The sequence below is a fragment of the Portunus trituberculatus genome, chromosome 40 (assembly GCF_017591435.1).
Source record: "Portunus trituberculatus isolate SZX2019 chromosome 40, ASM1759143v1, whole genome shotgun sequence".
NCBI classification, from domain to species: Eukaryota; Metazoa; Arthropoda; class Malacostraca; order Decapoda; family Portunidae; genus Portunus; species Portunus trituberculatus.
Genome location: NC_059294.1, coordinates 5,120,965 through 5,142,323, shown reverse-complemented (window position 1 = coordinate 5,142,323; position 21,359 = coordinate 5,120,965). Strand labels below are relative to the sequence as shown.

At 42.2% G+C, this 21,359-nt stretch overlaps 1 protein-coding gene and 1 non-coding gene across 3 annotated transcripts; one reads left to right on the top strand and one right to left on the bottom strand.

Annotated features, from left to right (window-relative positions):
* Positions 1-7,869: 7,869 nt before the first annotated feature.
* On the bottom strand, positions 7,870-7,940 carry Trnag-ccc. The gene has a single exon. It is a non-coding gene; the product is annotated as a tRNA-Gly (tRNA).
* Positions 7,941-17,062: 9,122 nt separating this feature from the next.
* LOC123516188 (CD209 antigen-like) lies at positions 17,063-19,900 on the top strand. Of its 2 annotated transcripts, none has more exons than XM_045275374.1 (4): positions 17,063-17,384; positions 17,864-17,941; positions 18,316-18,483; positions 19,084-19,900. In XM_045275374.1, exons 1-4 carry the CDS (start codon positions 17,078-17,080, stop codon positions 19,311-19,313), a joined length of 783 nt encoding a protein of 260 aa, XP_045131309.1. In that variant the 5' UTR covers positions 17,063-17,077; the 3' UTR covers positions 19,314-19,900. The 2 variants fall into 2 exon arrangements, with proteins under 2 accessions (XP_045131309.1, XP_045131307.1); XM_045275372.1 differs by having other exon boundaries at positions 17,063-17,420.
* The last annotated feature ends 1,459 nt before the right edge of the window (positions 19,901-21,359 follow it).

Genomic DNA, 21,359 nt, shown 5'->3' with positions numbered 1-21,359 from the left:
TCTCTCTCTCTCTCTCTCTCTCTCTCTCTCTCTCTCTCTCTCTCTCTCTCTCTCTCTCTCTCTCTCTCTCTCTCTCTCTCTCTCTCTCTCTCTCTCTCTCTCCTCAATTTTTCTTCTCCATTTTCTTTTCTTTTCTAGTGTGGTCTTCCTGTGCCTTTGATCTTCGACTGCATGTCATTCTTTCAGTCTTTCTTTCTATTTTATATGTGTGTGTGTGTATGTGTTTCTGTGTGTGTTTGTATGTGTGTGTGTGTGTGTGTGTGTGTGTGTGTGTGTGTGTGTGTGTGTGTGTGTGTGTGTGTGTGTGTGTGTGTGTGTGTGTGTGAAAACCGATAGTGTATGTGAAGCGTGTGTTAAAGAAAACAATCATACATCATCTTTTTATTTATACTTTACATCCAATATATTTACTGCACTTGTATACTCGCTTTGATGATAAAATGAAAATGTAATAACAGATGTGGAATACCAAGTTCATTCACGCCTGGAGCTTAAACAAAAATCTACAATCAATATCACACCATGAAACATATTACAACTCACATATACGTTAATATTCACGACAATTCCTAGTTTGAATACCTGAAACCGAAATGAATAGAGATACAAAGATGAAGGATCCATGAGTAAACAAAATGCAAAATAAAACAACACACGTATTCACAACAAGGCGGGAAGCACGAATGGACATTGTACCCTCTCTGATCTCTGCCTGCACGAATCCCACTTGTTTGTCACGTCACCATCCCACACAGGTCGCCTCTGTCACCTACTCGTGCCCCGCGGCCCAAGCATGCAGCTGGCCAGGCACGCTGAGCCCACCCGATCCAAACACAGCCCATCAGCTCGGAACGGCTCAGGCTGCCCGTAAAGATGATCCCCACGCATGAATACAGGTGAATCCTCTGTCCTGCCATAGCTTCATGCAGGTGAGGCTTTGGCAGGTTAAGGGACACTGCTGGTAGGTTAAAGATAAGAGAAGGGCGTTGGTTAGGTAGGGTAAGAGTAAAGAAACGGGGTGGGGTGCCTTTTGGTTATTGACAAGGTTTGGTCGCTGGCAAGGTAAGAAAAGGGCTTGGAAAGGTGTGATCACTGGTAAGGGAAGGGGGGAAGGGATGATGCATTGGTAGGTTGGCTAGGAAGAGTTAAGAAAATTTTGGTTACTGGGAGTGTAAGAGAAAGATTGTGTTACATGGGATATGAGATGAAGGGTTAGGAAATAGTTAGGAGCCACGGTCATAACCTCTTCCCTTCATTTCGTAGGATTTATAATTGGAAAGCTGACTGTGTGTGTGTGTGTGTGTGTGTGTGTGTGTGTGTGTGTGTGTGTGTGTGTGTGTGTGTGTGTGTGTGTGTGTGTGTGTGTGTGTGTGTGTGTGTGTGTCTGTGTGTGTGTGTCTGTGTGACCAAGGTTAATGTTGCACCACCATCACCACCACAGCTCTCTCTCTTCCATCTCCTGATTGTTATTGCAATTACTCTGGTTTTACCTACCCGTCCGAGATACATCCGAGACCCATGCATAGCCAATGAGCCTTCCCGCGATGTGTCTTCCCGCTCACACGCACACACACACACACACACACACACACACACACACACACACACACACACACACACACACACACACACACACACACACACACAGACACAGAGAGAGAGAGAGAGAGAGAGAGAGAGAGAGAGAGAGAGAGAGAGAGAGAGAGAGAGAGAGAGAGAGAGAGAGAGAGAACAAGGATTTCATTTCAGAATTGGAGTGAGCCAGTTAAGAACTTTTCCGTCGGCGATTATTGATATGAGTGTGTGTGTGTGTGTGTGTGTGTGTGTGTGTGTGTGTGTGTGTGTGTGTGTGTGTGTGTGTGTGTGTGTGTGTGTAGCCTAACCTAATTTTACTCTAATTCTAATGTATGGACGATGAAATGTGATTTTGAGGAATATTCTGCTAGTCTCCTCCTCCTCCTCTTCCTCCTCCTCCTCCTCCTTTCCTCCTCCTCCTCCTCCTCCTCCTCCTCCTCCTCCTCCTCCTCCTCTTCCTCCATCATCAGTCATTCAATCAGTCTGCCGTACCTCTGCATAGAAAACATATATGCATGAGCCGATCAGCGCGTGAGAGCAGCGGTCAGAGGCAGTGTTAGTGTAATGGTGCGCTGTCAGTCAATGATACCGCTGGAGTGGATGGGACAAGACACATACAATACATTATACCATGACTTACTGAGGAAACAATACACGCACTCTTAACACAGACACTTACACAGACACTCATACGCACTCTTCTCACACTCTTTCATTCTCTCCATTACACACACATTAATCTCATTTCCTGCTTAGTTTTCCACCTCAAGTTTTCTTAAAGGAAAGTACGAGAAAGAGAAATAGGAAAAAAATCGCGCTCAAAGTTTCTCAGTAAAAGATCCAAATTAGTTTACTAGCTTGTTTTCATTTTAATTGAAGGTAATGAAGCGTGAAGGGAAAGAAAGTCCTCGTCTTTAGAAATTACGCACAGGGGTGGAGAAATGGTTAACTTGATGTGGCAAGGTTCCGGAAATTTGGGGGAAGGATGTGAAAAGTACTTGCATTGTTGAATGTATCAGCGAGAGAGAGAGACTGGGAGGTTGACGGATAGATTCAGTGTAGATAGATAAATTAATAGATGGATGAAATGGTGAATATATATAGATCTTTTTATATGTAAGGGGGAAAACTGGCCAAGGGCAACAAAAAAAAAAAAAAAGTCTCACTTACTTGCCAGTTCTCAAAAATGTGTGTTGTATATATATATATATATATATATATATATATATATATATATATATATATATATATATATATATATATATATATATATATATATATATATATATATATATATATATATATATATATATATATATATATATATATATATATATATATATATATATATATATATATATATATATATATATATATATATATATATATATATATATATATATATATATATATATATATATATATATATATATATATATATATATATATATATATATATATATATATAATTACTAAAACATTCATTATTATTTTAGGAAGCCCATTTGAAGTCAAGCTTTTGGGGCAACAATGGAAAAAAGATGCTGACCAAACAAACACTAAACAACAGTAATTAATGTACAGAACATGAGCCAAAGAAGTAAATTTTCACAAAGTAATAATAATAATGATTTATGATTATGAATCCACACCAAATGATTATAATGACATAGTGTAATAGCCTTATGAATTCTTTAATCATTCGTGTGTATGTTCTTAAATTACTATTTGTAAACTAAATCGTAAAATGCGCCACATAGGATGACAACTGTGTGACTTTATTATGTGTGTTTCACTTCCTCCATTCATTCACCTCTTAACAAAAATAATAAAAGAAATTAAAAAGGGGCCGCTGTGGTACAGTGGAACCATGCGTGCTTTGGGTTCGCGAGGTCTCCAAGCGCACGGGTTCGAATCCTATTCACGGTCCGAGTGTAGGTTGGGCTTCCTCACTCAGGGCAACGGTTTCCTAGCAAGTACGCTTTGAGATAGGAGGTACCCTAAAAATTATCCCCTTTAGCCCATAAATTCCCGTGAAAAGCCCACATGGTATAAATAAAAAAAATAAATTAATAAAAAAATGTACCGTAAGCGATATGTGGCGTCAAGAAGAGGGAGCAATAGTTATCAAGGTGGAGGGAATAATTGAAATGATGGAGAGAAAAGACGCGATGATGGAGAGAATAACAACGAATCCCTTCAGTACTGGGACGCATTTCTACCGTGAGTTTTGGGTATGATTAGACGACTTTATTTACATTAGGAAGTGTCTATGGAAGTCAGAAGATTAATGGCCAGAGTCTTTGCTTTCTTAATCCCCAAATAAGTTTCTGAAGCTGCATGAAATCACTAAGTACATATAGTAAGCAGAATGAATATAAAAACGCGTCGTAGCATTGAAAGGGTTAAGATAAAGGAAAAATTCACAATTATGATTCCTGAAAAAATCATTATTCCTGACTGACGAGCTTATTCTCTCCTCGAAAAGTCATGTACACTGTTCAAATGAGTGTCAACCACGAGGAATGAAGAGTATTAGTCTAATTAACTCGAACACTTGTGATGCATCAGTGTCACGTGTACCAATAAGCTGATTACGATACGAGAAGCTTACTTAGAGTGGCGGTCACCTCCCACGCGTCCATCAACTGACTTCCTGTGTTACAAATATGTTAGGATTCGAGTGTGTGCAGGAGTGCTGGGGACAAGGACGAATGTGTGTGGAGTATTTGGCGGCCACTAGGTAAGGTTGTATTGCCAGTATTGGGCAGAAGTAAGGAAGTTAATGAGTTCAGCAGCCTTTATTTGATTTCTATTTATTTAAGAAGTAGCAGCAGCGGTGGTGGTAGTGGTGGTGGTGGTGGTTATAATAGTAACAGCGACAACATGATGTCGTAGTATTTATTCACGTAATATTGGTCAGCTCTCACTCAGGCGGCATCCACTCTCCCGCACTTCCTCTCTCACACTTCTATTACAGCACTGCCACTCTCACACCTCCCTGCTGGCCCTTTCCCTCTGCTGGCCTACCTCTCCCTTCACGCCCTCGCTCTTAATCCTCTTATAGCCTCATTTTCCCTCCCCTTTCCATGCTGCTCCTCTCATTCCCATCTCTCTCTCTCTCTCTCTCTCTCTCTCTCTCTCTCTCTCTCTCTCTCTCTCACTCCTCCCCTTTTTAGTCTCTTTTCCTTGAATTTCATTCCTTCTCCAACCGCTGGTGCATGAAGGGAATTAAATCCTCTAGTTACATTCCCTTTGTCTGCTTTTATCTATACATTTCTTATAATCCAAAGAGAAATTGCGACCAGGAAGAAAGTGATATATGGTTTTAATGCTTACCTTCCCCCCTCGTGCATTATATCATGTCTCACTTGCTTTACGTTTTCACTGAGAGCTCCTGGAGGTCTTCAGAAGTGCTTACATTTGCCTGCTCGTGTGTAATTCCCCTGTAATTCCTCTGAGGACCCCCTTTCCATGCCACTCTGGTAAGGAATTCAAGTGCAGATGGAGGTCTCGGGAAGGGAAGAGAAGAGAGAGTATTGTCTTGGGATCAGGACTTCAGTTTCAAGGTTTGAGTGTTGCTCCGTTGCTTTGCTCTCTCACCTCGACTATTTCCAAGGGGCACAAAGATGATTAGCCAGGTTTTCAAAAGTGTTTTTCCAGTTAATAATATAAAAATCTTTTCACTCTGCCTCTGGAACAGTTAAAACTCATTAAAAAACTTGTGTAAATTTAGATAAAGTATTTTGAAATAGTGGAGGTGAAGCATAGAAGTGTTTCAAAATATGAGCTTGAATCCTGAGTGACTCCCTGTGTCGTGTTAGTTTGTTAGAAGTTGTGTTGTTTGAGTGTATTGCGTTGGATAGTAGTGGTGTTTGATTGTTAGTGTGTCGTATCAATGGTGTGTCTTATTATCTTATGCTACTGTGGTTAGTTTGTTAGTGTTGTTTGAGTGTATCGCGTTGGTTAGTGGTGGTGTTGGTTTGTTAGTGTATTTGTTAGTGTGTCGTATCAATGGTGTGTCTTGTTACCTTATGCTGTTGTGGTTAGTTTGTTAGTGTTGCTTGAGTGTGTCTTGTTGGTTAGTGGTAGTGTTGGTTTGTTAGTGCATTTGTTAGTCTGTCGTATCAATGGTGTGTCTTTATATTGTTTCATTGGAGTTGTGTTTTCTTCATTGTATATTCCGTATTTTTGTCATCTCTTGCTGCTTTGGACAAGAACCACTTCCTTGGAATACTGTTTGAATTGTGCGATTATTTCTCACTTTTTTCCTTCTCTTCCATTTTCTTAACTTATTTCTATGTTTTATTCACTTTATATTCCTCTTCTTATTTATCTCATTGCATTTCTTACGTCCCTATTTTTCCATACCTTTCTCCCTTCTCTCTTTACTTCCTACTGACTTCTCTCTTATTCATCTTTTTCTTTATCATTCATTACTTCCATATTTCCGAGCTCCATTCCTTGCCTCTTCCTTTCCACGTTTCTGACCTTCCTTCCTATTCTCTGCTCTTTCTCCAACACTCATTTCTTTCATATTTCCTGGTGGCATTCCTCCTCTCCTGCTTCTCTCCTACTTAGCTCTTTCGTCATATATGTTTTCTAATTAGAGTTTTTTTCGAGACTAACTCCCCAGCATCCTCGTCACCTACTCAGACTGCAGAGAGAGAGAGAGAGAGAGAGAGAGAGAGAGAGAGAGAGAAAAAATAAGTGTCTAGTAGGAAGATACAACAATTAATAACAGTAAATAACGTAAGAATGTGGAGGGAAGAAATGGTGGTGACGGAAAAAAACTCAGGATCAAAGGAGAGTACTTTATATCCTAACCTTTCGCTGATTACCTTCTTCACGGAGCGTAATATCTGGAGTACGTGAGAGAACTCCAGCAGGGGATTTGAGTCTAGAAATAGTAGCATGTCTTTCATCAGGTGTGCCCTTGAGTGTGCTGCCTCCGAACACGTAACACTCATTTCACGACTTACCGACACATTTCTCCTGATTAATCGTCACCATATTTTTTTCCTGGTAGTAAAAAATGTGTGTTATCTTTCCTTTTTTATTATGCCTGGCTTATACCTTTATTTTTTCTCCTCTTTCTCTTTTTTTTATCTCCTCCTCCTTCATCTCTTCCCTCCTTCCTTCCTTTCGTAGTCAAGTACTGCTTCTTCCTTGATCAAAACACAAGATTCTAAAAGTTTATAATGGCAGAAGGAAACCAGCAAGGAGTGAAAGAAAAGTGAAGCCTTAACGAGGAAGGGGAGCGAGAATGGAGAAAGGAGTAGCGTGGTGAAGAAAATTGAGCAGTCAGGAAGAAAGAAAGATGCTTAGGTTAGAAGTATGGAAGGGAGACATACGTAGGTGATGGAAGGACAGTAAGGGAGTATTCAGAGGAAGAATGGAGAGTGCATAGACGTAAAAGAGGAGTAGATGAAGTTTTAAGTAGAAGGGGAAAAGTAAGAGGAGCAATAATAAGAAAAGAACATGGATTCTTAACCTCTTCAGTACCTTGACGTGTTTCCATCTTCATTCTGGTTACTATTTGGTGATTTTATACAGCTTCAGAAACTTATATAAAGGATTAAAATAATGAAGACTGTGGCCATATATCTTCTGACCTCCAAAGACCCTTCCTAGTGCCAATAAAAGGGTCTAATCGTACACAAATATCAAGGTAAAGATATGTCCCAGTAGTAAGGAGGTTAAAAAGGAGAAAAGAAGGAAGCGTTTTCGCTACCAACGAGGATAACATCACTGCAATACATAACGTTGCCAGACACCCACAGCTATATACAATTCGTCCCTGCCATCCTGCTCCCTGGTCCCCTGTGCATCCCTCTCTCCTTCCCTCTCCTTCCTTTCCTCATCCATCACTCGGCTTCCCTCCGCCACTGCCATCTGACCCGTGCCAACTCATCCCACTTTTTTGTTTATGCGTTGCCAGGGGAACTTTTCTTTTATGTAATTGACTTTTTATCTTGTTTTTCTCATTACTTTTCGTCTTCTTTTACAGTTTTCCCACTGATTTATTCACGTATTTGTTTTTTTCTCCTTGGGATAAATTTATGAGAAAGTGTGTGTGTGTGTGTGTGTGTGCTTGTGTGTGTACTACCTTTGTGTTTCGCTTTGACTTCATTTCAGCGATCATTACAATCTTGCCACTCCTCTTCCTCCTGCGTAATCACCTACAGGCTGTTTGTGGTGCAAGTTACTACACCTACACCAGCACCGAGAAGAAGACAAGTTGCTCCATCTATTCACTATAACTAATACAGTCCAGCGAAACAAAACTCAGTGTGCGCCGCCCGGGAATCGAACCCGGGTCGCAAGAATGGGAATCTTGCATGATACCACTACACCAGCGGCGCTATAGAAATTCGACCTGGAGATAATATTTTCTTACTTTTGACAACATTAACTAGAGCCTGAATGGGGATGGTAATGAAGGTGGTGGATTGTGGTGGTGGTGGTGGTGGGAAGTGTGACCTGTGTAGAGTACGTAGAGTGTAAACAGACTCGCTGTGTCTGTCATTGCCTCACTCATCATACTTCAATGCATTTCTACAAATATGTATCATCTCCTCTATTTCAAAAGGTTCTGTTCAAATTTACACGAATATTTAAGGTGTTTCTGTGGTTCTAGAGACAGATTGACATGATTTCTACATTATTAAATGGAATAAACACTCTTGAAAACCCTGCTAATCATTTCTCTGGCCTTGGAAAATAGTCGTGGTGAGAGACCAAAGCGTTTTTGAAGACCGACCTAAATATGACTAAAATTTGAATTATAATGATAAACCAGTGAAAAGATTAACATACACCAATAAAGCGAATAAATAGCAATACTTCAGTCATTAGTAGAGAGTGTGCGTGTGTGTATATGTGTGTTTGTGTGTGTTTGTGTGTGTAGGGGGATGGAGGGAAATTTTCGTGTTAGTACCTTTGCATTTTCTTTCTTTTTTCTTATTTTTCGTTACTCAGCGGATTCTTTTTCCAAGTTTTCTCATTTATTATTTGTTTTCGTTTTGGTTTTGTCTTTGTACGTGCATTTATTCATTTATTTTTCTCCGTTTTCTCATTTCCTTTCTCTTTTTCATTCTTCCATCACCGTCTCTCTTTCTCTCTCTCTCTCTCTCTCTCTCTCTCTCTCTTTCTCTCTTACCTGCCATCATCATATTCCTTGTCCTTCACTCTTTGTTATATTCCATTTTTCTTTGTCTTCTCCCTGTCATCATCATTCTCCCGCCCTTCGTCCTCTATTTTATTCTGTATGTGCATTTTTTTCCTTGAGTTCCCCCTTCCTCCCTCCTCATCAGCGCGTTATTCCATTTTCTTTCGTGAGTTTTCTTTTGAATTATCAGTCTTGGAGGATATGAGAGCCTTATTCTTTCCTTTTTCTCCCTTTTCCTTCCTTCCTTCTTCATCCTCTTTCCCTTGTTCATTCATCTCTTTACTCCTTCCTTCTTTTCTTTTATCCTTCCTTCCTTCCTTCCTTCCTTCCTTTTTCCTTCTTCCCTCCCTTGTTCATTCATCTCTTTACTTCCTTTTATCAATCCTTTCTTCATTTCTTCCTTTCTCCTTCTCTTCCTTCCTTCCTTTCTTCTTTTTTTTTCTTCTTCTCTCCCTTGTTCATTCATTTCTTTATTCCTTTTATCCTTCCTTTCTTCCTTTCTTCCTCCCTTCCTTCCTTCCTTCCTTCTCTCCATCTCTTCCTCCTTCCCCTCAACTGAAAGAGGAAGATTTATGAACTAGAGAAAAAAGGAAGACAAAAACAGAAGGGAAGGAGGGATGGAAGGAGGTGGAGAGGGAGGAAGGGAGAAAACGATATAAGAAATGCAGAGAAAGAGAGAAGTAATGTAGTAGAAACGAGGATTAGTGTGCATTAGTGTAACTTGAGAGAGAGAGAGAGAGAGAGAGAGAGAGAGAGAGAGAGAGAGAGAGAGAGAGAGACTTCACCTACTAAGCTCTGACATTGGAAATCTTAAGCCGGCCTCCACGACGCATGCAAATCAAGAGAAATGCAGGAATAAAACCACCACAGTATTCAGGCATTCCCAAAAATTGAAGGAGGTTTCTGAGGAGGAAGCTTCGTCAGGTCACCTTCGTGTTTGGAAAGTTGTAGACATTTTCTTGCGTTACTGTCGTGTTATAAATAGTGTGTTCTTTGTTTTCCCTTCGTATTTTTTTTTTTTAATGATGGACTATATGGTGTGTATAGTCTCTCTCTCTCTCTCTCTCTCTCTCTCTCTCTCTCTCTCTCTCTCTCTCTCTCTCTCTTATTCCCTCAGTCCCTCACCTTCTCTCCTTGCATCCATTTCTCTGCCCCCTCGCCATCCCTCGTCCAGCCTCCGTCAGACTGAGGCCGTAGGAAGACGCACAGGGCCATGACAGGAGGCATTTATGGTTTCCTGTGGCCCTCCTTGTTTACCCCATACTGACGGAGACAGATGGCGAGGGGAACACGAGACACCGGTGCCGAGAGAGAGAGAGAGAGAGAGAGAGAGAGAGAGAGAGAGAGAGAGAGAGAGAGAGAGAGAGAGAGAGAGAGAGAGAGAGAGAGAGAGAGAGAGAGAGAGGGAGGGAGGCTTGGGAGTAAAGGACGCGATGGAGACGTGACACCTGTTTATGTTTGCAACGGGAATGGAATTTTTTTCGTGTTGTGTGTGTGTGTGTGTGTGTGTGTGTGTGTGTTTGTGTGTTCAGAGGGACGAGAAGACTGGTAGTAGAGTGGAGTGTTGTTGTTTTGTTTTATTGTATTGTTTATTTACTTATCTACCTCTCCTTCGCTTCTCTTCTCTCTTTCATTCCTGCAATCAATATGGATTCTAAAACTTGTTCATTCGCATCTGCCATTAACGCTCCTTCCTTTATCACGAACGGGTTTTCGCCGTTGTTTTTTTTCTTATTGTATTTGTTTATTTACTTATCTATCTCTCCTCTTCTTTCCCTCTTTCCATGATACTGCAAGCAAGGTGGATCCTAAAACTTGTTCATTTACCTATGCCATTAACGTTCCTCTCATTTTTATGACGAGATGGTTTTCGCCATTAATGCTCATTGCACACAGATTTGCATTTTAGTTACAATTTTTTTACTATGTGGATCTGCTGGAGCAATTAATTAACTATTTTTCCTCTCAAAAACCATTAGCAAACTTTTAGCCCCACATTAACTTTTATTGTTCTATTCTCACAAACATTTGCTCTCTTTTGTGTTAATGATTCTCGCTTGCAAGAAACCAGTCATTTGTAAACACATTTCTATTTACCTTCCAAGTATTCATTAACTCGCAACACTACTCTTGGTTTTCTCACTTTTTGTAATCTGGAGCTTTCACTTAATCTTTCTCTTCAGCAGTGGTATCTCTTCATGCGATAATTAACCTTCCTGCCGACAAAATACTTCCTCATTACGTACCACATCGCCTCTCAGTAAGTCTGTTTTAAATTTAAGTCTATATGTCCTTCATCCTCTACTATTCCTCATTTCTTTTAATTTTCTTTGAAGTTTCTCCTCCTTGTTCTCATCATTCTATTTTCCTTCATTCTCTTATTCATTCTGTCTCTGTCTCTCTCTCTCTCTCTCTCTCTCTCTCTCTCTCTCTCTCTCTCTCTCTCTCTCTCTCTCTCTCTCTCTCTCTCTCTCTCTCTCTCTCTTCTTCTTCTTCTTCTTCTTCTTCTTCTTCTTCTTCTTCTTCTTCTTCTTCTTCTTCTTCTTCTTCTTCTTCTTCTTCTTCTTCTTCTTCTTCTTGCTTATTAGACTCTTTCCCTTTCATTCATTCTTGTCTTCTCCTTGTCATTGTAATATTCAATTTCTGTTTCGTAGTAAAGGAGACATCCCATTTTCTTCGTCAGGAGGTGCTCGGCGAAGTGTGGACAGCCATTCGCGCAGACTTTGGCTCTCCTTTGATGAGGGTAAGTGCTGTAGTTACGTTATAATGATTAGTTAGTTTCAGAGCAGCGTTTTCTTTGTCTTCGTCATTTAGGTCTTGTCATTGTTGCTGTTTTCGTCTTTGTTGTGGTTAGAGCATGTGTTCTTTTTGTTATTATCGTTGGCTTGATTTAGTTTTATGTCTTTCTTTCCTTCAGTTTTTTTTTTTTTCTCATACATCCTTTCTTCCTTTTCCCATCAGTTTTACATTTATTTTCTTCCTTTCTCCGTACTACAGATCTCACTTTTTACCTCTCTTGTTGTCGTTATCGTTGCATTGATTTTTGTTTGCGTCTTTCCTTTTGTTCACTTTTTTTGTTTTCTTGTCTCATACACCCTTTCTTCCTTTTCCCACCAGTTTCACATTTATTTTCTTCCTTTCTTCGTACTACAACCCTCACTTTTTACCTCTCTCGTTTTCGTTATTGTTACGTTACATTGATTTTTGTTTACGTCTTTCTCTCTCTCTTTTGTCTACTTTTTTGTTTTCTTGTCTCATACACTTCTCTTTCTTCTTCTGTCCTAAAAGTTTCACATTTATTTACGTCTTTCTCCTTTCTTTTTTTTCTCCTGTTCCTCCTTCTCCCAAACAGCCATGCAAGCACCTAAATCTCATCCACTATTCACTAATCCCATATAATTTGATATAACTCTCCTTCTCCCTTTTAAAAGTTACAGTGGCGTGACGTGACTTGACGTGACCACCACACCATGAACTTTTCCTTCCTAGACATGACCACTGTGATACTTATTAGTCTTCCCTTCAACCTTCCCCTCAACCTTTCCCTTTCCTCCCACACCCCTTACCCCTTTATGCACTATCATCCATTTCCTTCCTTCCTGCCCAACCTCGAGCTCTCTTTAAAATCTTGAACTTTATCTCGTCACGTATCTTTCCCCCTTCCTCCAAAACACTTTACCTTTTCCTGCTCTTTAACTTTCATCATACTAATGGTCTTATCAGTCACAGGCAACTGAAACGCAGCCTCTTTGTCCTATTGCCTTTTCACTTTTTTTTCCATTCGTTTACTTTTTATATTTATTCATTTATCTCTCTATCAATTTTCTATTAGTTTTTTACTGGCAGGAAGGAATCAAATCATCAGTTTTTCATTGCTTCCTGTCTCTCATGACCTTATTTTTGCTGCGTTCTCTTCGTCCCTTCCTTTCTTTCCTTTCTTTTCTTCCTTCCTTCCTTCCTGGTGTCAGCTCGTCGCCCTTGATCCGGGAGATGATGACGTGGCAGGGCAGGGACTAGTGGAAGAGGATGGTTGCTGTGTGGAGGTTAATAGTGACAGTGTGGCAGAGATGAGAAGTGGTGAGAGCAATAGTAATGGTGATGTTGTGGTGTCTTGCTACCTCGAGGAGGAACTGTGTACTATGTGTGGATCTTATTGCAGTTTTTCTCTGTAAATTATTGCACTTTGTCTTGTTCTGATTCATTTCCTTCTGTATCGTTGTCCACTATTTTTTTTTCTCCTACACTTCCCTTTCTTCTTTTTCCCATAAGTTTCACGTTTATTTTTCTCTTTTTCTTTACTATAGCCGGCAATTTTTACCTCATATTCTTTCTTTCCCAGTATCTCATCAATATCACATTCATTTCTCCTTTTTTTCCTAACTATAACCCTCTATTTTTTTTTACTCAGCCCTCAAGTTCTTTTAAGAGGGAGGTATCAAGACATTTACTCCTTAATTTTGGCTAACGTTTTACTTTTCTTTAAGAGAACCAGCACTCAAGTGGACATTTTTTTAATATTTTGTTGCCCTTGGCTGGCATCTCTACTGCATAAAAAAAAAAATTACCTATATTAATCTACGCGTCTTTTTTCCTTGCGTCCCTCTCTCTCCCCTCTATCCCCCTCCATCCCACCGATGCCACCATACATTTCTCTCTGGGTGCTTGATGGATGGGACACGCGTGGCTCACATGATGCAGTTCCCTCTCATGATTTACGAGCCCCATGACCCCGCTCAGCGTCGTTATCTCCGCGCGTCATTAAACTCGTCTATCGGCTAGTTAACTTCCATATCGACGTATTGGGTTACTGAACGAAAGACCCACGGCCCCCTATATCCACTGGTAGTGACTCGTGAACGGCTGGATGGTGGGTGTTGTGTTGGAAAGGAGGAAAAGTAGGAGTAGCAGAGGAAGTAGATGGAGGAGCAGAAAGAGGAGGAGGAGGAGAGGAAAAAAATGGAAGAGTAGGAAAGAATAGGAGGTATAAGAGGAGGAAGAGGAAAATTAGGAGGACAATTAGAGGGAGGAGGCAGTGGAGGAGGGGATAAGGGAAGAGGAATGGAGGGCTTTTTCGTTAGGGAGGAGGAGCAGGAAGAAGAGGAGGAGGAGGAGGAGGAGGAGGAGGAGGAGGAGGAGGAGGAGGAGGAGGAGGAGGAGGAGGAGGAGGAGGAGGAGGAGGAGGAGGAGGAGGAGGAGGAGGAGGAGGAGGAAAAGCAAAGAACAGTAATTAATGATGTCAATATTTTTCATACACACACACACACACACACACACACACACACACACACACACACACACACACACACACACACAAGGTCAGTCCTCCAGTTTGCTCCCCTTGGTGTGCCTCGCCTCGCCTCGCCTCGCCTCTCTGGATCGATGCCTTCCTGACCCTTTTTAAAGCCTCCAATAAACGTACTTCTCGTTCCACAAACACGCTTAAAAAATAGAGAATAATAACAAAGAGAACAAAATGCACATTGATAGCCAAAGTGACGCAGGATTTTCTATATTGCTGGAGAAGCTTAAACATCCTATCCATTGTCTTTTGTCCTCTTTTATATTCTTTTTTCTTTAATCAAGGGAACATTTCCTGATATTAGAGCCGTAAAAAAACAGGAAGGGAAGCTGCAAGACTCCCCCGCTTCAAGGCTACACGTGGCATTACAGTACATTCTCCCAGACAAATCTATCTTTTTTGACTCTTTTCTGTTGTTAAACCCTTCAGTACTGGGACACATTTTTATTATGAGTTTGGATATGATTAGATGATATTGAAGATAGGAAGGGTCTGGAGCTCAGAAGATTAATGGCCCTAGTCTTCACAGTTTCAATTCTCAAAAAAGTCTCTGAAGATGTTTAAAATCACTAAATAGTAAGCAGAATGAATATTAAAACGTGTCATAGTACTGAAGGGGTTAAGGGTATATTAAAGGTAAATGTGGCAGCGTATACCTTTTCACAAGAGCGTAAGATGATTAAAAAGTATAGATGCGGTACAATATCACCTCTCGGAGCAAATATACCCTTTATCTACCCATCATTTCTGAGAGTATACTTCAATAACAACACCCATAGATACTCGCACTTACCATCCCATCCACAGTGAGGAACAATACCAAGTCAGTTTGTAATTAGCCATCATGAAAGTTGACACGTCTAAAAACCCAGAATAAACCGTTCCATATTTCCACTTACTCAATAAATAACAGTATGAAGAACAAGAATAACATAGACTGCTTCACAACTCACTCCAAGATGGTGTGACTTGATAACCTTGAATTGAGATGTTCGTGATATTTGTTTCACCCAGCAGAGCGTGAAAAAAGTCGAGCTGCTCCTCTTTTTATTCTTATTTTTACCTTCGCCTCCCCTCTCTCCCTCCTTCCCTCCCTTCCCTGTCTCTCTCACTCCCACCACCCGCTAGTATTAATATCTCTCCCACTCTCGCTCCTTTTTTTTCCCTATTCATCTTCCAATATGTCTCCGCTTCCTTCTCTTCTTTTATCATTATCGGTCTTTTTTCTCTGTCTTTGTTTTCGTTTTGTTTGTTGATCTTTTGGTGTCTATTTTTTTTAGAGTCCGCTTTTTTTCTGTTTCTTTGTATGTCTCTATTTTCATCCGGCTCTTTCTTTGTCCCCTCTCTTTCTCTCTCTCTCTCTCTCTCTCTCTCTCTCTCTCTCTCTCTCTCTCTCTCTCTCTCTCTCTCTCTCTCTCTCTCTCCTCAGCTTCTCATTTCCGTCCTCTCTTCTCTTGATCTTTTCTTTTTCCTCCCCTTTTTCCGCTTCTCTCTCCTCCATCACCCTTCAGCAGCGTCAAACTCGAATACCAGAGAAAACAAATGCATCACGGGAAACAAAAAAAAAAAAGTCACGAAATTAATCACGAGAGAGATTCTGTTCATCGCTTAACTGTTTCAATCTTTATTCCTTTTTTTATATTATTCTCTTCATTTTTACGTCACTCTGAGTTCCGTTCGTCACTCTCAAGGGAAACTTATGGGAAGAAAAGAAGAAAAACTGGTTGGGTGACAGAGTGGTGACGGAGTGGTGATGAAGTGGTGACGGAGTGGTGACGTCAGCCATTACTCCTTCAGGCAGCAGCCCAACAGACAGCGGTGAGTGATTGTGGTGCGGTTGGTGGTGAGCGAGACTGGGTTGGTGGTGGTGCGGTCTTGGTTTGGTCTTCTGGTCTTAGTACTGATCTTGATTGTGGTCTTAAGGAGTATGAACATCGAAAAATAGTGTGGGGAGCTAAATAAGATAGTTGGTGGGGAGCTACAAGACGCTAAATTGGTTGTGCTCTTAAGAAGCTTAAAGCATAAAAAACGCAGTGAGGGGGAGCTAGAAAATAGTTGGGGAAGCTACAAGACGCCATCAAGCTTACACGTGGCAGACCCTCGCTAGCCGTGTGTAAATTTACTATCACCAATAATCCCACAAGTAATTAATATGTAGTGAAAATAATAATCTTTTGGCTAGTGCTGGTTTGCGTCGTGGTCTTGATCTTATGGTGTGTGTGTGTGTGTGTGTGTGTGTGTGTGTGTGTGTGTGTGTTTGTGTTTTATTATGTTTTAAGCCATTTTAAAGTTCTAATAGAAAACATTTTGATGGACCATACCTTCCAAGTCCTCCTGTAATTGTAATATTCGGTTGTGGTCAATAAATATCTATCTATTTGTGTGTGTGTGTGTGTGTGTGTGTGTGTGTGTGTGTGTGTGTGTGTGTGTGTGTGTGTTTGTGGCGCCCGTCCCGCTGATGCAGCTGGCGGCTTGCCGGGGGAAGCATCGCAATTATCCACTAAGAGGCTCCTGTCTGCCTCATAATCTCTCGCAAATTGACTGGTAATGAACGTTTCAGGCACGACGGAGCGAGGCAGAGGAGGATGCACCTTTACATTACCATAAGGGTCAAATTCAGCTCTCCTCCACGTACTTTTCGTCCTCAGTGTCACCCGTCTCGCTGTGTTGGCGCCACACAGCTGTAAAAGTCTTTAATGAGACGCCGCGAGGTCATTGAAGACAAATACGTACGTACCTCAGGGTAAACAGTTGCTGCTGAGTGAGGGGAAGAGGAGACATGTACCTCCAGGCTTCCTAGTACCAATCAGCAGGCGATTCAAAGCTAAGCGCGAGATAATTGGCTTAATAGTTATTGCTCTATGCACGGAGAAATCTTAAATCGCTTACACTCCGAGCGTTCGTGAGTTAGGGATAATGCCCTGTGTGTGTGTGTGTGTGTGTGTGTGTGTGTGTGTGTGTGTGTGTGTGTGTGTGTGTGTGTGTGTGTGTGTGTGTGTGTGTGTGTGTGTGTGTGTGTGTGTGTTGTGCAGATGCCTGTTCTTCTCATCAGTACTCCGCTCCACCCCGCACCACCTCACCCCGGCCTGCAATACCGCCAAGACACAGACGCCACAGGGCATTACGTTGTCCTGTCCCTTCGCCGCTGCTCCACTCCACCCCTCTTCAGTGTCTCCTTGCCGCCACTCATGCTCTACACGCTCTTCTTCCTGCTGGTGTTCGCGGCGCGGGTCCGTGGCGTCCCCATGGAGTACACCGGCGCTCTCACACAGGAAGAAGTCACGCCTTATTCACACGTGCTTCCCTCACAGTCCCCACCACCAGCCGTACTGCCTCAAGGTGTGCCATTTGACTCCCTTATTGAGGCATCAGTCAGTAAGTCATGCATCCTGTCCCAAGGTGTGGTGATGGACGCCTCTGTTAGCGATGCTCAGTGTTGAACCACAATGAAAGCTGTGCTGTTTTCTTTTTTTACTTTTTAAAGATCATCCTAATGAAAATGTAAAAGTAGGGAACCCATCAGTGAGTTTAGAATAAAAATTACTCTTGTGATTAATGGTAACATGTGAGACCATGTTTATTGAGGTTTACTGTTCATGATCAGTCACGATATATTCCGCTGTTGTTGTGCGCAGTGACAGTGATGTTAATGATAATGAGAATGATGAAGTGCCAGTACTGGTACTGATACTAATCTCGTAATAGGACCGCCAATGGTAATTATATCAGCAATACCTCTGATAACACTGAAATAGCCGACTTTAAACTACCGGCCATCACAACACACGGCCGTGACTCAGGCGTGTCCACCTCCACAGAGAGCCTCGGACGGGAGGGGGAGAGCCTGGCCAACACCCTCATTCAGCTGCTGCGAAGAGCCGCCACCGCCGCTCAAGGTAGGCGCGTTTGTCGTTGCCGCCTCGTGAAGAAACTGTTACTGCTCCATTAGAACGTACAATAATGAAGACTTGGTAATATCTGAAAAGTAAGACTAATATACAGTGTTACTTTGTTCACTTTGCCAAATGGAACTATGAAGAATTCTTTTCTCTTGCTCTCTCTCCACGACTATTTTCAGAGACCACTCACATGACTTTCCATTTCCTTAAGAGTGTTTCTTTAATTAACAATATAAAACCGTCAAAACACTTTTGAAATCCCATGTCACTTCAACTACAAACTTTCAAATGTCGTAGAAGTTTGGTGCAAGAGTGTTTAGGAATGTGGTTTTGCCTCGTGATTCACTGCCGTCCACTACTCTCCCTGACAGTGGTGGTGTGCCCCTACCCTTACACGCAGGTCATCCACGAGTGTTTCTATATGCACAAGAAAAAGCTGACCTGGCCACAGGCACGGAGGGTGTGTCAGGGCATGAGCGGCGAGCTGGCAGAGCCGCGACACATCTACGCCCTGCAGACCCACATGGCGGATGTCTATGGTGTGTGTGTGTGTGTTCGTTTAAGAGCATAACAGGTGTTTGCAATTGATGAAACTTTTTGTTGAGAGAAAAATAAGTTATGAAACATAGTGAAGAAACACATCTAATTCACTACATGATAATAATAAGACAAGTGTGTGTGTGTGTGTGTGTGTGTGTGTGTGTGTGTGTTTCACTGTTTGATCTGCTGCAGTCTCTGACGAGACAGCCAGACGTTACCCTACGGAACGAGCTCAGAGCTCATTATTTCCGATCTTCGGATAGGCCTGAGATCAGGCACACACCACACACCGGGACAACAAGATCACAACTCCTCGATTTACATCCCGTACAGGGGCTACACGTGAAAGGAGACACACCCAAATATCTCCACCCGACCGGGGAATCGAACACCGGTCCTCTGGCTTGTGAAGCCAGCGCTCTAACCACTGAGCTACCGGGCGTGTGTGTGTGTGTGTGTGTGTGTGTGTGTGTGTGTGTGTGTGTGTGTGTGTGTGTGTGTGTGTGTGTGTGTGTGTGTGTGTGTGTGTGTGTGTGTGTGTGTGTGTGTGTGTGTGTGTGTGTGTGTGTGTACGTCACCTCATATATACCCCCCAACAGGGCCCGGTTACTTCTGGGTAGGAGCCACCAGAGAGGACGCCGCGGATAACGAGTGGCGGTGGCTGTCTGGGCGGCCTTTAGACCCCGAGGACTGGCTCTTCCAGCGGCCAGACAACCAGAACGGCGACGAACGTTGCCTTGAGATGGTCATGTCCGATTACCCGAAGGTCTTCAACGACGAGACGTGTGGTCTGGCGCAGCGCTTCATTTGCCAGTACCGCGCTGAATGACACTCTCACCTCTGAATGACGCTCCTCTCACCGCGGGAATCACGAGGCGCTACAACTCCCTGCGGGGACATGAGTGGCTGTGCCATTCTCCGCCTCGCTCGTGTCATGTAAATATTAGGTTTTATGCGAGATGCGAAACCCAAATCCTGCGAAGTTCCATGAGAGGCAAAATTCTGGTTACCAAGCTTGTTAAGTCTGGTGAACGCTACATTTTCCTCGTGTCACGCCCAGACTTCCACCCCTCAGACCCTCCTCCCGCTATCCTTCCCCTCTCAATGTTATATTCTTGCAGTATTTTCTCAGTGTCGTAATAAAGGAAGATGGTCAGGGAGGATGGACAATATACCGGGTCGCTGTATTGTTAGCACGCCACCGCAAGATTCTGTTACAGTGCCGTGGGTCATTTCTTTTAACCTGTATCAGATAGAAATAGAGAAAGATTCCTACTCACTACATCTACACAGCGGTTAATGCGAGGTACCGGTAACGTAGACAAAGATGAATCACATGACAACTAGGGAGGAAGCTGGACTCAGATGTCTATGAATTCAAAAATATTACACTTTAAATAAATCATTGCATGTGAACTACGATATTATTGCCCGGGAAAAATAATGCAGCTACTTTTTACGTACGAGTTTTGGGAAATGGAAAATGTGAGGTGTCAATCCAATACATGCTGTTCCTTCTATTTCTCGACTTTAAACACAAACTATTCAGAAGATTGTTGTTTTTGGTCGTGGTTGTGGTGACTATTTGTTTGGAAAAGGCTTAGCACATGTGTGGCTTGGCATATTCATTACTTGATTTGTGTTTATTTGATTCTCCTAAGTCTATCATTCTTACAGCTGTGCATCTCACGATTTCCTTGTAGCATCCAGATCTCTCTCTCTCTCTCTCTCTCTCTCTCTCTCTCTCTCTCTCTCTCTCTCTCTCTCTCTCTCTCTCTCTCTCTCTCTCATCTCCCTTATCTGCCCTTATCTGTCTCACCCTTGGTTTCCTCCTTCCATTCCCTCCCTCTCTCCCCTACCCACCTCATCGTCTCTTACCCTCGCCATCCTCCCCCCCTTTCCTTCCCTCGTCTCTGCTCTCCTCCCTCTCCTCGTTCATCATTCATCCTCAGCCGCTCAACATCGATCAACAGCCTTGTAATTCCGTCCCGTGCTTTTTTTTTCTTCTCTCTCTCTCTCTCTCTCTCTCTCTCTCTCTCTCTCTCTCTCTCTCTCTCTCTCTCTCTGAACATTTTTCCTTGTATTTAGTCTTCCGTTCCCGCTACTCATCTCCTTTCCTTCCATTTTTCCTTCTTTTTTCCTTTTTTTTCGCCCCGGCAGGTTTTCGAAATGAAGTTTACGTCATTTCCAACTGCGCCCTTTTTTTCATTTTTCGTTTTTTTTTTTTTTTTTACGGTAGGTTCACGCTCCGCTTGGTTTGGCGCCCTACTGCTGCTGTGAAAAGCAAATAATTTCTTTAGAATTATTAGGAGATGTTTGAATATGCTTTTCTCCTCTCCCGGAAAGACCTTCAAGGATCCTCATTAGCTTTGGTGTTCTTCCTCTTCCTTCCCTCCACCTTCCACTACCCTCCTCTCCTCCCAAGCAACCTTAACATCCCTCTTCCTCCACTCTTATTATCTTTAAGGGAACTGGCAATCAAGTGGACCTTTTCTTTTTATTTTTTTGCTACCCTCTTGCATACAAAAATAACTATCTTCTTCCCCAGCTCATCCAACATCCCTGCTTCCTCTCAGTACTTCTCCCTAACAAACGTCCTTGCACCTGCTTCTTCCCACTTTATTCCCCCCACTCCTCTTTGTCCTTCTCTATTATTCATCTCAGTAGTCCCAACAACAGGTCTTCATTTTACTCTTTTTTCTTCTTGGTCTCATTTTCAGCAGCTTTACTATCCCTGCTCCTCCGTATTTTTCTCTTTTATCAGCTTCACCACTTTTTTCTCCCTATTATCATTTCTTTTATGAGTCTCAATGTCCCTCTCTTCCTCTCCATTCTCCTACTCCTCTTCTCTGTCTTCTACAGCAGTCTTACCATC